This window comes from Macrobrachium nipponense, chromosome 3 (assembly GCF_015104395.2).
Source record: "Macrobrachium nipponense isolate FS-2020 chromosome 3, ASM1510439v2, whole genome shotgun sequence".
NCBI lineage: Eukaryota > Metazoa > Arthropoda > Malacostraca > Decapoda > Palaemonidae > Macrobrachium > Macrobrachium nipponense.
Window position 1 is genome coordinate 143,378,868 of NC_087202.1, and position 18,620 is coordinate 143,397,487.

General features: G+C 45.9%; 1 protein-coding gene across 1 annotated transcript; it reads left to right on the plus strand.

Annotated features, from left to right (window-relative positions):
• The first annotated feature begins 1,687 nt into the window (after positions 1 to 1,687).
• Positions 1,688 to 5,508, plus strand: LOC135222548 (basic proline-rich protein-like). The gene is made up of 3 exons (XM_064260635.1): positions 1,688 to 3,254; positions 3,316 to 4,121; positions 4,276 to 5,508. Exons 1-3 carry the CDS (start codon positions 1,688 to 1,690, stop codon positions 5,506 to 5,508), a joined length of 3,606 nt encoding a protein of 1,201 aa, XP_064116705.1.
• Positions 5,509 to 18,620: the final 13,112 nt, after the last annotated feature.

Below are 18,620 nucleotides of genomic sequence, written 5' to 3' on the forward strand. Positions count from 1 at the left end.
CAAATAGGTCTTATATCTTTTTGGGCCTTTCTTGTGATTATCACAAGCTGCTGGACCTCCACACTTTTAATTTACTTGATATTCTGTTAATTTACTGTGTGTATATATTTTAGAAAGAGAGAGAGAGAGAGAGAGAGAGAGAGAGAGAGAGAATTATTGACATTTCAAAAGGATTGTGTATGTAGACAGATAAGAGAGCGCAGCATAAATGTAAAACAGCTACACAAATATGATTATCGGTAGCTATTTAATTTATTATCTATTCATACGTAATAAGATCCTCCGTTTCTTTCCAGTAAGAGTATTCATAACATTTTTCTATTCTTATATCTTCTTTTCTTTACAGACTAAGTTCCAGCTTTGACATTTACCTTTGCATGGTTTGCCTTTTCTTTAGAGAAGTACGTAACGACCCTATGAACGATTTCTCGAGTCTGTGGATGAAGATTAAAGTGAGAACGAGGACTTCCTTCCATGTTGTTTGTAAGGCGACAGACACCTTAATGAGCCAGCAAGTGTTTTGACTGAGCCAGTGCTGCCACACTCTCGGATTGGAATTATCGTACTGGCTCCTCAAAATTATGGGTTTTCAGTAAAAAATATCGTACAAAATTGTAGATTTTATCGTAATTATTATCTCACACTGTTTCTGATATTTAAACCATTTTTATAATTTGACAAAATAATGAATTTATGTATGATTTCTTTGTAGTCATTAATACCTTGCAATTTACTTATATAATTAAGAAGAAAATACAAATGAAACATTTCTCTCTACAAAAACGAAAAAAATGGAATTATGAATAATTAGTTAATGTTATCAACAATTGTTATGGACAAATTATTACTATATTGTATTAACACTTGTAAAAAAGTATACAGCTTAGAACGTCACTTCTTTCCATAATGTAAACTAAACTGATAACGAATTAACACGAAGATATGTGAGTTGATAGGCCCTCCCATACATATCTTTAAGCACCCCAAAACATCGAAAATCAAAATAGCATCAATGATAGTATTTAATAAATATATATAATTAAACATGACTGGTACTGATACCTATCCCATGATAAAGGAATTAATAACAATAATAATTGTAAAGTATATCTTTAAGAATCTTCTTCCTAATCAAATTCAAGTTCTCTGACGTTCTGGAATATCTGAGCATGATTATTTATTCTGGAAAACATATCATTTGCAAGAGTAAAATGAACACATGACCCTCCTGAATCTTTGATGCAACTAGCAGAGAGTAAAGCCCCATTAACTGTCCTTGTTTTCAGTCTGTTTCTTTGTTTAGTTTTAAAGAGGCTAACTTTACTGAACACTCGTTCGCATTCAGCATTAGAATCCCGGGACGCTCGGCAGACGCCTGCCCGCCCGTCCCGAGACGCGCGACAGACGCCTGCCCGCCTGTCCCGGGACCCGCGGCGGACGCCTGCCTGCCCGTCCCGGGACCCGCGGCGGACGCCTGCCCGCCCGTCCCGGGACGCTGGGCGGACGCCTGCCCACCCGTCCCGGGACGCTGGGATGACGCCTGCCCGCCCGTCCCGGGACGCTGGGCGGACGCCTGCCAGCCCGTCCCGGAACGCTGGGCGGACGCCTGCCCACCCGTCCCGGGACGCTCAGCGGACGCCTACACGCCCGTCCCGGGCCTGCCCGCCCGTCCCGGGACGCTTGGCGGATGCCTGCCTGCCCCGCCCCGGGACCCGCAGCGGACGCCTGCCCGCCCGTCCCCAGGACCGCGCCGGTCCCAGGACCCGCTTGCGGCGCCTGCCCGCCCGTCCCGGGCCCAGGACTTCTCGGCGACGCCTGCCGCACGTCCCGGGACCCAGGGCGAACGCCTGCCCGCCCGTCCCTGGGACCCGCGGCAGACGCCTGCCCACCCGTCCCTGGGACTGGCGGACGCCCTAGGGGACGCCTACCCGGGGGCCCGTCCCGGGACCCGGGACGCGGCGGACGCCTGCCCCGCCCGTCCCGGGTACGCTCGGCGGACGCCTGCCCGCCCGTCCCGTTCGGGAAAACGCAAAAAAAAAACGGCGGGCGCCTGCCCGCGCCCTCCCCCCACCAGGGACCCCGCGGGCGGAACGCCTGCCCGCCCATTCCCGGGACCCGCGGCGAACGCCTGCCCGCCAGTCCCGCGTCCCGGGCCCGCGCGGAGGCCTGCCCGCCCGCCCGTCCCGGGGACGCCCTCGGCGGACGCCTCCCCCGCCCGTCCCGCCCGGGACGCTCGGCGGACGCCTGCCCGCCCGTCCCGGCGACAACCCGTGGGCGGACCACCTGCCCAGCCCATCCCGGGACGCTCGGAGGGCGGCCTGCCCGCCCGTCCCGGGACCCGCGCGCGTCGGGCGCCTGCCTGCCGTCCCGGGATGCTCGGCGGGCGCCTTGGCCCGCCCGTCCCAGACCGCCTCGGGCGGGACGTCCCCTGCCCGCCCGTCCCAGGGACCCGCGGCGGACGCCTGCCCGCCCGGTCCCGGGACCCGCGGCGGACGCCTGCCCGCCCGCCCGTCCTGGGACCCGCGGCGGACGCCTGCCCAACCCGTCCCTGGGCGCTCGGGAACAGAACGCCTGCCCGCCCGTCCCGGGACGCTCCCGGCGGGAGTCAGGACGCCTGCCCGCCCGTCCCCGTGTGGCGGGCAGGCGCCCACGCCAGCGTCCCGGGACCCCGCGTCGGAAACGCCTGCCCGCCCGTCCTGGACCCGCGGCGGACGCCCTGCCCGCCCGTCCCAGGACCCGCAGCGGAACCTGCCCACCCCGTCCCCGGCCCGTACGGGAGCCAGGCGGACACCTGCCCACCCGTCCCGGGACGCTAGGCGGACGCCTATGCCCGCCTGGCCCGTCCAGGGACCCGCGGCGGACCTGTCCCACCCGTCCCGGTACGCTGCGGACGGCCTGCCCGCCCGCCTCCGGCGGGACCTCCCTCGTCGGGCGAACGCCTGCCCAGTCCCTGTCCCGGGACGCTAGGTGGATGCGTACCCCGCCTGTCCCGGGAAGCTCGGCAGACTCCTGCCCGCCCGTCCTGGGTACGCTCGCGGACGCCGGCCCGACCGTTGCCCGGGACACTTGGCGACACCTGCCCGCCCATCCCGGGGACGCTCGGCGGGTCGCCTGCCCGCCCGTCCCAGGACGCTCGCCGGGTGACCTTCCTGCCCGTGGGCCCGTCGGGATGCCCGGTCGGCGGGCAGCCTGCCCGCCCGTCCCAGGACCCGCGGCGGACGCCTGCCCGCCCGTCCCGGGACCCGCGGCGGAGCGCCTGCCCGCCCGTCCCGGACCTGCCCGCGTCCCGGGACGCCTGCCCGCCCGCCGTCCCAGGACCCGCGGCGGACGCCTGCCACCCGCCTCCCGTCCCGGGACACTCGCAGACGCCCTCCCTGCCGGGAACCCCGCCCGACCCGGGACGCTGGGCGGGCGACGCCTGCCCGCCCGTTCCCGTGTCCGGGCGGGCAGGGCGCCCGCCCAACTTGCCCGCCCATCCCGGGCGCCACGCCTGCCCACCCGTCCGGGACGCTGGCGGACGCCTTGCCCTCCTGTCCCGGGACCCGCGGCGGACGCCTGCCCACCCGTCCCGGTACGCTCGGCGGACGGCCTGCCCGCCCCGTCCCGACCTCCCGGCGAACGCCCGGCCCGCCTGTCCGGGACGCTCCCAGGTGGATGCGTACCCGCCTGTCCCGGGAAGCTCGCAGATCCTGCCCCGCCCGTCCTGGGACCGCTCCGGCGGACGCCCTGCCCGCCCCGTCCCCGGGACACTTGGCGGACACCTGCCCGCCCATCCCGGGACGCTCGGCGGGGGCGCCCGCCCTCCCGCCAGTCCCAGGACGCTCGACCCGGGTGCCTGCCTGCCCGTCCCGGGATGCTCGGCGGGCAAGCCTGCCCCGGCCGTCCCTTCCCAGGACCCGCGGTTCGGACGCCTGCCCGACCCGTCCCGGGACCCGCGGCGGACCCTGCCGCCCGCCCGTCCCGGGACCCCGCGGCGGACCGCCTGCCCGCCCGTTCCTGGGACCCGCGGCGGACCGCCCTGCCAACCCGTCCCGGGCCACTCGGCAGGACGCCTGCCCGCCCGTCCCGGGACGCTCGGCTGGAACGCCTGCCCCCGCCCTGTCCCGTGTCCGAGTCGGCGGGCAGGGAGGCCCGCCAAGCGTCCCAGGGACCCGCGTCCGGAAACCGCCTTGCCCGCCCGTTCTGGGACCCGCGGCAGGACATGCCTGCCCGTCCGCCCGTCCCAGGACCCAGCAGCGGCCAGCCTGCCTGCCCGCTCCGGCCCGGGACGCCTAGTCGGACACCTGCCCCCCTCACACCGTCCCTGGGACGCTATGCTCGGATGCCTGCCCGCCTGTCCCGGGACCCGCGGCGGACGCCCTGCCCACCGTCCCTGTACGCTCGGCGGACGCCTGCCCGCCCGTCCCGGGTACGCTCGGCAAACGCCTGCCCGCCTGTCCCGGGACGCTAGGTGGATGCGTACCCGCCTGTCCCGGGAAGCTCGGCAGACTCCTGCCCGCCCAGTCCTGGGACGTCTGGCGGACGCCTGCCCGCCCGTCCCTGGGACCCGCGGCGGGGACGCCTGCCCCCCACGTCCCAGGACCAGCAGCAGACGCCTGGCCCCGCCCGTCCTGGGACGCTCGCGGACACCTGCCCAACCCGTCCCGGGATGCTAGGCGGAGCGCCTGCCCGCCTGTCCCGGGACCCGCGGCGGACGCCTGCCCCCCGCCCGTCCCAGTACGCTCGGCGAACGCCTGCCGCCCGTCCCGGGACGCTCGGCGGACGCCTGCCCGCCCGTCCCGGAACGCTAGGTTGGACGCCTACCCGCCTGTCCCGGGACGCTCGGCGGACTCCTGCCCGCCCAGTCCCGGGACGCTCGGCGGACGCCTGCCAGCCCGCCCCGGATCCTCGGCGTACGCCTGCCCGCCCGTACCAGGACGCGCCAACGTGTCCCAGCAGACGCCTGGCCGCCGTCCCAGGACGCCTCAGCGGACGCCTGCCGCCCGTCCTGGAACCTGCGCGGCGGACGCTCCTGCCCGCCCGTCCCTGAACTGCGGCGGACGTCTGCCCGCCCGTCCGGGACGCTCGCGGGCGCCTGCCCGCCTGTCCCGGGCACCCCGCGGCGGCCGCCTGCCCGCCCGTCCCGGGACGCTCGCTGGCGCGCCTGCCCGCCCGTCCCGGGACGCTCGGCGGGCGCCTGACGCCCGTCCCGGGACGCTCGGCGGCGCCATGCCCGCCCGTACCAGGACGCTCGGCGGGCGCCTGCCCGCCCGTCCCGGGACGCTCGGCGGGCGCCTGCCTGCCCGTCCCGGGACCCGCGGCGGACGCCTGCCCGAGGCCCGTCCCGGGACCCGCGGCGGATGCCTGCCCACCCGCCAGTCCCAGGACGCTCGGCAGACGCTGCCCGCCTGTCCCGGGACGCTCGGCGGACGCTGCCCGCCCGCCCCTCCCGGGACGTTCGGCGGACGCATGCCCGCCCGTCCCGGGACCCGCCGGCGGGCCTCGCCCGCCGCTCCTTGCACAGTGTAACAGCTATTCTGTACTTAGAATCAGAATATGCCACTGCAATCTTCTCAATTCTCCTGGGATTCTCTGAATCTTCAAGTTCTTTTTCCTTGCACTCCACGAATCCTACTCAATCCTCTCTTTCTTCTCCTGGCACCTCCACTAATCCTACTGAATCCTCTCAATTTTCTTGGGGCTTCTCCTAATCCTGTTTCTTCTCCCGGCACCTACACAAATCCCCTTATTTTCTTCACCGTTTCTATATTCCCTCCCTTTTCTTTTCCATCCACGAATCAATAAAACTCTAAGAAAACATTTTAACATATTTATTTCCGTTCAAGTTCAATTTCCTTCAACGATTAACAAACAAACTTATTAACAAAATAAACATCTTCCTCAAAATTTCCACATCTTATCCGTCTGAATGAGGCCAGTGCAGTCTTCATCACGCCATTTCTTCAACATCCACACAAGCTTCTGCAGTTTTCACTTGCTCTCCTCCATTCGTCTTCATTTCTCCTGGAGGTTCTTCAAATCAGAGACCATTTTCTCCTTCGTTCCTCGCAGCCATCCAACCTCATCATCCATCTGGTCGTTCCATTCGCCTCCTTCTTCATCAACTCCAGGCGACCATTTCCTTCCTCTAGAAGGCATGCCAGCTCGTTCCTCTTTAGTTTCGGCTGTTTCAACTTTACACTGGAGTCCACGGCTTTTCCTCCAACACGTCCTCCAAAGCCTTCTGCAGGCGCTCCAACCTCAGCTCCAAGTCTTTCCAGTCGGATTCCCACTTTTCGCTTCAGTCTTTTTGTTCCTGAATGAGCCTCGCTATCCGCGCCGCTTCTGCCGTTTATAGCTGCACGTCTTTCTCCTTCTGTCGTAGGAGTTTCTCGAGCCCCTCAAGCAGGCAGTTTGCGTCTGACCACTGCCCAGACAGTTCCCTTATATCTCACAAAAGGGCATCGTTCCTCTGACCAGTTTCCTTCACGTTTCTTCTTCAGATGCTGATTTTCTTCGGCCATCTTGACCATCTTGTCTTCCAGCTGCCGTTTCTCCCTCTTTCTCTTTATCGTTCCAGTTTCGAGCGAGTGAGCCCTCTCTTGCAAGGCCTGCTGTTGCAACACCTCCTGAGTGATCTGGATTTCAAGAACGCGTTCTTCCTTCCGCCCCTTTCTTCTGCGTCTCTTCTTGGGTAGTCGAGCCTCTCTTGTAGCTGGAGAATTATTGTCCTGTCCAAGTGGCACGCGCTGCTCTCTCTGGTACTGGATGGCTTCTCGCAAGGCCGCAATTCTCTCGTTCAGTTCCTTTTCCTTTAGGCTGTTCAGCTCCATCATTATCAGTCAGGAGAGAAATCTCGCCAGCGAATAGGCAGCCACACCAAACAAGATCACTAATAACAGCTGCTGCCAAGGCCAGATAAGGCCACATTTTCTTCAAACTGAAATCCATATCTGAAGTATCCAGTTCATATACTCTCCTCTCTCACACTCTCGATTTTTCGTTGATTTTCTATATTCCACGAGAGATATTTTGGTTTATCGAAAATATAGCAGGAAAGATCTGAACTTTAATTATGTCTTGTCTCTTGGTCTTATAAATTGCTGAAATATCTCTCTCTCTCTCTCTCTCTCTCTCTCTCTCTCTCTCTCTCTCTCTCTCTCTTCTTTCTTTCTCTTTCTTTCCCCGAAGGTCTGGAATTCTTCATTTGTTCCTTCATTTAGGTTTAAGGCTTTGCATTCAATATTTTGAGAAGGAGAGAGAGAGAGAGAGAGAGAGAGAGAGAGAGAGAGAGAGAGAGAGAGAGACCGTATTTTTTGCGTAGAAAACAAAAAAATAGAGAATCTAATGTGTGTATAACCATGCTTAGTGTATAATGCTTTAATTGAGGTTTATATTAATATTATTCCATTCTGTCTATATATATTATATATATATATATATATATATATATATATAATATATATATATATATATATATATATATATATATATTATTATATATATATATATATATATATATATATATATATATATATATATATATATATATATATATATATATATATATATATATATATATATATATATATATATATATATATATATATATATATATATATATATATATATATATATATATATATATATATATATATATATATATATATATATATATATATATATTATATTATATATAGATATATATATATATATATATATATATATATATATATATATATATATATATATATATATATATATATATATATATATATATATATATATATATATATATATATAGATTATATATATATATATATATATATTATGATATAATGCCCCAAAGTCAGGTCACCTTTAGGCATGCTGTCTACGCACGAGGAACGCCAAAGGACACGAATGAATCAAAAGAATATTGAAGCAGGAATGCGCACTGAAACCCACTATTGAAACCCACTCATGGAAATTATGACAGCCCTTAAGCAAGCTTACCGCGCGTGCGCACGTGTGTGTGGGCGTAATATACGTGATGTTGCAACAGTACTAAGAGAGAGAGAGAGAGAGAGAGAGAGAAAATGGCTACGGTTGTTAATGATGATGTTTTTTCCCGATCACAAACCGTGACCAGGTAGTGTTTTTCTTCTTCTTCTTTCGAAATAGCGTATCAGGAACTTGGCCTTTTTCTCTTTAAAGGAAATTCTGATGGCCACAGCGTGAGTAAGAATAGACCAACGTGAAATGACTGTTTACAGTGTGTATTTTATAATCTCATTACATTTTACGAGTATCTGTTTATTTATTTAATTATTTGTCCATTTATTTTTTTTTCTTTTCCAATTACTAGTCTCTTCTGTCTGTTTATCTGTTACCTTCTGTTACTACTTTCTAATGAACACCATAATATTCTTTGGAAGCTTGAATTTCAAGTCAGTGGCCCCTTTGGTGGGCTTCTTCCATATGATACGGTTTATAGAACCCCCTTTCCTTTCTGCCTTTTTCTTATTTTTTCGGCCTTTCTAGGGGACCGTTGTAGTCTCAAAGTTAGTATTATTATTATTCTAAAGATGAACCTCATTCATATAGAATAAGCCCACCACCACAGGGTCCATTGACTTGAATTCAAGAACAGAAGGTAATGGGATATACAGAATGAAGAGATCACCAAACACACACACACACACAGAGTTTTCATTGGCGACTTGTGTGATGTTAATTTTTCAGAAATCATTTTCACAAGCAATTTATAATTGTTACCAAAAGTTCCCCTACTCAAATGATTCTTCAAATTAATTATTTAGTTCAATTGAACGTTTTGCTACAAGTATGCACACACAAATACAGTCCGTTCTTTCTTTTTTTTGTCTGCTCTCTCTCTCTCTCTCTCTCTGTCTCTCTGTCTTCTCTCTCTCTCTCTCTCTCTCTCGTCCGGTTTTTTTTTTTTACCTCATCTATGGCAAAAAATAAATTCGGGATTTACTTTGTTTACCATTTTGTCAAATGAATTCATGAATCTCTCTCTCTCTCTCTCTCTCTCTCTCTCTCTCTCTCATCTTGCCCCTAAGGTCTGGAATTCTTCATTTGTTCCTTCATTTAGGTTTAAAGGCTTTGCATTCGATATAAGTTGAAAGAGACCTTACAAGACCTTACATCTTGTTCGGGTTGCCCCAGGTCCCCATCAGTATGGCACCTCTAATGTCCTACCAGAGAGTTGCTAGTACTCTTCCGGTATATTTTGCATCTTCCAATTTGGATGGTCTGGGATGCAGTTTAGATATTTGTCGAGCTTATTCTTAAACACATCTACGCTCACTCCTGTTATATTCCTCAGATGAGCTGGCAACGCATTGAATAGACGCTGCATTATCGATGCTGGTGCGTAGTGGATTAAATGTCCTGTGTGCTTTCCTTATTTTTCCTGGTATAGTTTTGGGCACTATTAATCTACCTCTTGCTTGCTCTTTCTGATATTTTTAGCACATGATGTTTTCAGCTATTCCTTCTATCTGTTTCCATGCCTGAATTATCATGTAGCGTTCTCTTCTCCTTTCTAGACTATATAATTTTAAGGATTGTAGTCTTTCCCAGTAGTCAAGGTCCTTAACTTCTTATTATAGCTGTAAAGGACCTTTGTACACTCTCTATTTGTGCAAAATCCTTTTGATAGTGTGGGTACCATATCATGTTGCAATATTCAAGTGGACTACGAACATATGTTTTATAAAGCAATAATCATGTGTTCAGCTTTCTTGTTTTGAAGTGCCGTAACAACATTCCCTATTTTGCTTTACATTTTGCCAATAGAATTGCTATTGATCGTTGCATAACATGTTCCTATTCATCATCACATCAAGGTCTTTAACTGCTTCCTTATTTGTGATTGTCTCATTATTAGGTTCCCCTATATGCATATAGCTTTCCTTCTCTGTCTCCATAAATTTATTGATTCAAATTTATCACAGTTAAAATACCATCCTGTTTACCTCTGCCCAATCATATACTTTGTTAAGGTCTCTTTGTAGCGCGTTCCTATCTTCATCACAAGTAATTTCTCTACTTATTCTTGTGTCATCGGCGAAACTACTCCACTACCGAGTGCTTAACATTTACTGTCTATGTCTGCAATCATAATAACAAACAGTAATGCAGCTAACACCGTACCTTGTGGCACACCGGAAATTTACCTTAGCTTCATCCGATTTTTCATCGTTTTGCAATAACTATCTGTTTTCTGTTGTGTAAAAATTACTAATTTTAACCATCTTTCTACTTTATTCCACTATATTATGTTTTCTAATTTTCTTCGCGAATAATATTATGGTCTACCTTGTCAAAAGCTTTTGCAAAGTCTAGATAAACCACATCTGTTTCATTCCGCTTTTCATTCAGACGTTAATTCATAAATTGTTGGGGTCAGACTCCCCAAATAACTTTGATAGGTAGGAATTTAATATAATGTAGATAGTTTGAAAACCAATTAAGAACTGTCAAGCCCGATTGTATCCTAAAGTTGGTCATGTTCCTGTTTTTCAGAAGGTCCGCACGGTGCCACTGACGTACGCAGTTGAGGCTGAGATTGTGCGCTGCAAGAGCTTGAAAGATTATAGAAAGAGTAGAATTCTCAGATTATGCCTCACCAATTGTTACTGTCAAGAAGCAGAATGGATCCCTTAGGATTTGTGGGGGATTTTCGTAGAATAAAATGAAATTCTTCATGAATCTAAACTTCCCATTACCTAATATGTCAGAATTAATTTCCAGTGTGTCTGGATATAAGTATTATATACCAGACTTGATCTCAAGAAGGCTTATTTGCAAATGGAAGTTGCTCAGAAGACCGTAAATATTTTGTAGTTAACACACATTTGGGTCTATATAGATATTTACGCTTACCATTTGGTATCCATTCTGCTCCTGCAATATTTCAGTTCATTTCCCAATTGTTAGCTTTTTATGATTTTATTTTTGCTTATCCATATCTGGATGATATTGTTATAGGTGGAGACTCACCAGCTGAACATGATAAACGTGCAACTAGCAGAGAGAAGAGCCCCATTAACTGTCCTTGTTTTTCATTCTGTTTCTTTGTTTTAGTTTTAAAGAGTTTAACTTTACTGAACACTCGTTCGCATTCAGCATTAGAGTGCGGCAAGCAAAGAGCAGTTAGAGCAAAATTGGCTAGGTCTGAAAAACAAGACTCTTTTTGGGACACTTCTCCCCAGAACTTATCAGGTGACTCATTAACGAGATGTTTAAGTTCATGTTGCAATATGGGGAAACATTCTCCATTTATCATCCAGCTTTTGAAGTAGTGAGTGTCATCTGAGGGTACAATCAGGGGAAGCTCAGATGCAAGAGGAATAAAGAGGGGATTCTTTCTCTGAATTCTGATGAGAGAGCATTTTTTGGACAGAGAGTTTAACTTTGACAGGACACCATCATTGAAATTATACCTCTTCTTTATTTGTGTGCATGCCACTACAAGGAAACTTCTACAACTGATAAAACTCCTGCTGTTGAGCTTTCTTTTCCTGTATGGAGGGGTTTTTTAATCCCTGCATAACTTTAACTCCTAGGTACATTGTCCTGTCCATAAATGAGAGAAGGAGGTCTCTGAATAGCATGGACACTTTATCATGGAGAACTGTTATTACTGCTTTATCTGACGGGAAAAATTTGTTGAACGAACTCAGTAAACTTTGGAAGAACCCAGTCAAGGAACATGAAATATAACTTCATGAAAGGATCATGAAGGGAGTTGATAATCAACTATGTTGCTAATAGTTTCTCAGCGAGCCACTTCTCCGAGAAAAATAGCTTCAGTGCCTCCCACCGTTCCAATAGCCTTTGAACCACGTTACAATTGGAGACAAGCGGCGGCAAGCCATGTACGGACTCCGAAATAATTTCTTTCTTTTTTTGTTTTTTTTATAGAAATTAGCCTGTTTCATGGAGGAGTCCACCGACCATTTATATTTGTAATTAATTACTTATCAACACCTTAGAATTATCGCACAAACCGTACGATAATGGAAAATGCTATCGTGCATCGTACCAAGGCCGTTTTTATCGTACTTGTACGATAATTATGGTACGTGTGGCAACACTGGACTGAGCTTCCCTTGTGGAGGTACGGGCTGTTTGACATCTTTATGCCCTGAGGTCAACATAACACCTGAGAGAGAAACTGGCAGCGCCGGAAATTTTTTTTGCCACGTTTAAAAATAAACTTGTTGCTTTATTGTTGTTAAATGCTAGGAAATGACGAGGGCTTTTAAAAATTGGCAAAAATTGATCAGCAACCAAATTATATTTGTGATGTATAACTTATGCTGGCTTCATATACCATAAAACTTGAGTTGGAACATTTGACGTGGCAGAACCGGTCACCGTTCATACGGCTCTGGCCCTACCCTCTTCGCCATGAAAGAGCCGATAGGTTCACTTTCGTGTACTATAAAGCTGGGAATTTCACTTCGTAAATGTCTTCTTTTCTTGCTCGAAAATAGCCACTGGGTGCTTTCCTCCTTAGAAAATCAATATTCTCATTAGAAAATAATTTTTCTCATCAGAAAATTAATCAACCACGTTGGCAAACGTGATAAAACACACACACACAACAAAAACGTGAACAGAGGAAAAGAGAGCCTATAGATGTGTGAACACCTGGTATTATTTCCTATTGAAAAATGAATAAATCACAGTTGACAATTTCATCTCTGTACAACAATAAATAAGCAGACGAAAGAAAAAGAAACGCATTAAAATGGCAAGCTTCAGTTAACGAATCTTTCGATGGGAATAGTCACTGGAGAACGATGAAATTAGCTGGGGCTTTTGCTCTTATCTTTCCCAACTATAGATAATTGGCTCACTGATGTGAGACCAAAGTTGCATACTGGAAGATTAATCAAATCCTGAGCAGAGAAGTCGTCTGACCTTTAAGAAGGGAAAAAATCTGACTGTTATCTCCGTCCGACACGTGACATTCATCTGCTGGCAAAAAAAGTACTTAAAAAAAGGGAGGGGGGGGGGGGTTGTAACAACATAAAACACCTTTTTTCCAATACAAGAAAATATGGTTGTTTCAGAATTATTCTCTCTCCACAGAAGTAGGCAAACAACAAAACCTAGAGACTTTGCCTGTGTTGTTGTATGTAACTGTTATTATGAAGCTAAAGTGGACACCACTGCAACTAGTTAACTTTTCTACAATATTTTACAAGGAAAAAGTCACATTATAATCTAAGATTAATTGCGCTTAGAGTAATATATTCGGCAACTACTTAATTCTTCAACAAATATATGGATACTTTTAAGCGAACGTATAAGAAATGTATATAGTTCTATAGTTCCAAATACACACTGCTTCAAAGCGGGTTGAAAGTGACAGTTTACAAATAAATAATTATATTAGACTTGGTTTGCATCAACAAAGGACTGTGATTCGGCTCCTTGAGTGTTGTTAATTCGTGTTTCCGTTGCAGTTTGGAATAATCGTGCTTTCGTATAGTCTTCTTTACCTTTACTGATCGGTCGATTTATATAAGCGGAACCACAGAGAAATGACAGGCAGAAGACAGAACTAAGCATATATATATAATATATATATATATATATATATATATATATATATATATATATATATATATATATATATATATATATATATATGATAGTATATACTCTATATATATATATATATATATATATATATAATATATATATATATGTATGTATATACTCTATATATATATATATATATATATATATATATATATATATATATATATATATATATATATAATATATATATACATATCTATATATATATATATATATATATATATATATATATATATATATATATATATAGATATATATATATATATATATATATATATATATATATATATATATATATATAATATATATATATATATATATATATATATATATATATATAGTCTGATTATACATGCACTTAATTAGAGAGCACGTCAAAGTAATCCACATAAGGTAAACTTTAAGCTGCAGAACACCATCACATATAGTGAGGTGAAAATTTTTCTTTAAGCTTTAAACGGTTGAAGTCGACACTTCCCTTATCAGTGGTTTTTCTTTTTGTTCTTTGAAATTGGCTGATGGGCATATTTTTTTTTTTTTTTTTTAATTATTTCAGGCATGTTCAAATACCCTTCACTTCTGGGCTTGTCAAATTTCTACACAAATATTTTTCGCAAATATTTTCATGTGAAATTTTTTGCTATTCTGTTTCATACTTGAAAGTGAACCTAAAATAGAAGCGGTATCCAAATGACGGAGATACTCATTTATCCTCTTTTCCTGGCGAGCATAAAATATACCCTTAATTGAACAGCAAAGCCGAGTCACTGTTAATAATAATGAAGAACGACGAAGAAAAAAAACTACACGTTTATGAAGACAAAAAGATAAATTCTTATAAATTCCTCCGACATAAAATAGTAATGCCTATCCAAGTATCAGTTACCAAAACTTTTGCTTTAGTTTTATATATCCAGACTAATCCTGCCTTTCAAGGACTCAACATGAAGAAAGGACTGTTTTACGCTGGTCAGGAATGTACTTAACTTGAGTGCAAATGGGTTCTTTAAAGAAACTGATCAGATTATAGGATACTGAAGGTCCTTGGGTGATTAGAGCAAAGCTGTCCTTATTTCTTCGGTTTGCAATGAGGTGCGAACGAATTAAGATTTTATCTACTATTCTACGGAGTTCTTTTCCGACAGGTCATAATATTCTTATGCACAAAATATCGCAGCATTTTACGGATTAACAGATTTGTATTTAAAGTTTCGTAACACTTATTAGATTAAAAAGTTCCCGCGTATGATTGATTTTAATTCTTATTTTCCCTTTCACCCTGACGGTCTTGAATTTGCATTGCATTACATAGTGTCATAAGTGCCAATTAAGTCCCGGAAAAATATTGGCAGCTTTTTCCAAGGAAGAGGCCTCCGTCCTGTTCGGAATCCCTCGTCCCTTATAAGTCTCCTCTTTTCATGGGCGTTTTTCTCCCATTATCGAAATGTAAAATTCATTGACTCTGTGTACTCAATGGTTAAAGCGAAAGATGTTGTAAATTAAAAGCTGTAGTTTAATTCTATTGAAATCACATTGGAACTTTTTCTGTGACCTATATATATATATATATATATAATATATATATATATATATATATATATATATATCTGTGTGTGTGTGTGTGTGTGTGTGTGTGTGTGTGTGTGTGTGTGTGTGTATTTACTTTTACGAATACTGCTTTTATTGTATTGCTCCCTACGCAATCATTTATAGAATACATATTATTTAAGAATAATCTCAGGTAATGAACTAAAAATTTACCAGATAGTTTACTTGGTTGAATATTAAGGGTGAATTTTTCATTCGATGTTTATTGTGATAACCCTTAGGCGTTCTGTGGGAATAGTCGTACGATGAAATGAGGGCAAACATACCCTCGGCCATTTCCAAATAGCAAAAGAAACTGGGGACAGAGTTCAGCTGTTATTTTCTGACTCAATTTTTTTTTTTACTCGTATATTCTGCGCTGTTTTAAACTCAATTTAATCTTATTATTAATCAAACCAACTTTGATACTCAAGATTATTCGAAAGATTTTGCTGAGCTTTGTAAAAGTTTTCCACTCTCAGAGCGTTTCTAGCACAAAAGTCAGCATGATTTATAACCGGTGTAACCATATATTGCATCCCCTCCCCCTCCCCTCAAACAGTACGGTGACGACAGCCCAACTACCCAACTCCCCTCAGTCGCCCCAGGAAGTATTGTCTAGTTTTACGTTCTTTAACTATAATAGGCGTCTGAGTAGCCTTAAATCTCTGTCTGTTCTGTTCTGTGTGGCTATGTTGGAAGACAACATAAATATTTATCAATAAAAACAGAGTAGGCCTAATGAGGAGAACAAAATGCTCTGCACACTCACCATCCTGTGCAGCTGCTGATGGCTTCTTCGCTGGGCTAACTGCTTAATTATTATCTATCACCATCATTAACGGCTCTGTCACCACCACTTTCACCATCGTCATCATGCGCTGTGAACACAGTCATGGCCGTCAACATTTTTATCATTACTAAAAAATGGCCTCCTCTTCCTGGCACTAGGCCTAGCTGAGTGGTCACAGAAAAGAGGCAGTGAAAAACCACAATTATTACGACTTCCTGGAGGCCCTCATTGGGAAGAGACATTGTCGCAGTAATATCAAAACAGTCAGCGTCATATTATTACCAGAAAGAAGCATTTAAATAAGAGTAATCTTTACGAACTTGTAATGGACGCCGCTAATTGAACTGAACAACACTGAAAAGCAGGACTGCATGACTGCCCACAACGCAGACGCACCGACGATGCAGCCAATCAGAAAACGTCCTGATCCCGCGCTCCGTTTTCATTGGTTGATTCCAACTCGCTCAACCCTAATGCCGATGTACTGTGTGGTTTTCACATTATTTCCAGTGCCGTGATATTTATCACCTCATTCCTTGAGGGTGTTGTGCCGTCAGTGCACCTCCCGTGGTGCACTATGGGCATTACTATGGGGTGTTTGCAACTCTTTACTTTATGGATCGCTTTATGTTGCTGTCCAACCATCTAAAACTCCCTCTTTCTACGGTCTTGAGTTCTAATTCTTCAAATGTGCCCCATTGTCTGGCCTAAATTTCTTAAAATCAATTAGTAGTCCCATGGTACAGAGGAAGAGTTGGAATATTATTGTTATGAAGCCCTATTGGTGGCAAGGGATTCAAGCCCATACGTTCACGTGTTCCCTCTCTCTCTCTCTCTCTCTCTCTCTCATCTATTCCATACTCCCGTCATTCCTTCAATAACAAGTATATTTTTCCCGAAAGCCTTGTTGTGTAACACAATAGCCACACTCAAAGAAAGAAAGAATTATTGGTATTTGTGCTCTCTTGTACATACACCACTCCTTTGACAGTTTCTCTTCAGTTACTCTTTTCTCTTGGAATGTATTTAGGCTCCGTTGGATAAACAGGTCCCTTGCAGCAATATGTCCCCCTCCCCCAACCCCTTCCTACCCAAATTACTCTGGTTGAACAAGTAGTCATGAATAGAGCCAAAATAATGTCTAGCTCTTAATGATACTGAGGTAACCAGCGTGGCTAAGCTATAGCTCTACTCTACGAAAAAAATATCTCTATGAAAAAATATATTTTTCGGTGGCCTATATTAGACGCTGTATGGATAACTGTATTGTCCCCGCATTGTTTATTTGTTTTTGAAACAAAGGAACCTGACTAGAAGAAGAAGACATTAAATGAAAGACACAGAGCCCATTTCAAGAAATATTATGATAACGTAAAGTGTGTCTGATTCTTCATCGATTGTAATCCCGCTGTACATTAAATTCATAAAAAAAAATGTAGATATTCAGATATCCAATATTCATTGTTCATGCTCGGAAATTATATAACATGGAAGCATTTCACGAGGCTCTTTCATCTGACTCAGAATAGGTAATTGCAAACTTGTCAAACATCTTTCTTCTGTTAGGGAAGAATGTTTTATTGTAAAACCTTATGCGTTACCCTTTAGTCGATAGATTTATTATTATTATTAATATGTTATGCTAAAATAACAGTTAATCTATAAATAACCTTCGCAGAACAGAATTGCCACAGTGAAATGGGAAATGAGATGAATTTGAGATTTTGAAATCCCGAAATGAATATAGGAATCATCAAATGTTACCCAGTGCCCACCTACCCCCGCCCCCCAACTCCAAAAAAAAAAAAATGGTTTGTGAGAACAATCAGAAAAAAGAGCTCAGAGACTCCCTTCACATCAGCATTCATGACGCTGCCAAGAGGACTTTCCCAAAATGCCAACGGTGCAGGATTAGTGAGAGACGCAGCAGCAGCGACCAGACTACCAATTTCAACGAGCGACCTTCGAAGCTTTTCAGTGGATCCAAATTGCACCTCTGCGTCAGTTGTTGCTGTGTTTATTCTGAATACAGATGAGCGGTTACAGACAGTAGCCAATATATACATAACATTTATTAACCGGCGGATGCGGATTGAATCTACCATGAAAAGCAGTAGAAGCTGAGATTTAATAATATTCTGTGCTAACAGACTGAATGAGTAATTCCTATATTCTATGCTGTCGCTCGCTACATACTGATTAAAAGAATCATAAACCGACGCCTCATTCATTTGTCTGCAGGTAATTTATGCCTTCACAAACAAATGACAACAATGGTCCACAGATGTTAACATCCGTCCCGACTCCCAGCAGCGCGTGTACATAACGGTATATTTTGTGTTTATTTAATGTGAATTAGCGAGTTTCTCTACACCTGCTCTTCATGTAATTTTCTTCTCATTTCCCATCATATTTTCCTGTTTTTTTAGTCCTTCCTTTGCACTCCACGTTGCCCTGGTCACTTCATTCTCAACCCTAATTCCTTTTTATTCCAATCCTTTCCCACAAACTTCGTTTCCTTATTTCTTATCACCCTCAATTGTCTTCCTAACACCGAGAGCAAGATTCTGAACACAAACAACAATAATAATTTCCGCTCTATACGCGATGGCAGGTGATGAAGGAGACTGAGAAT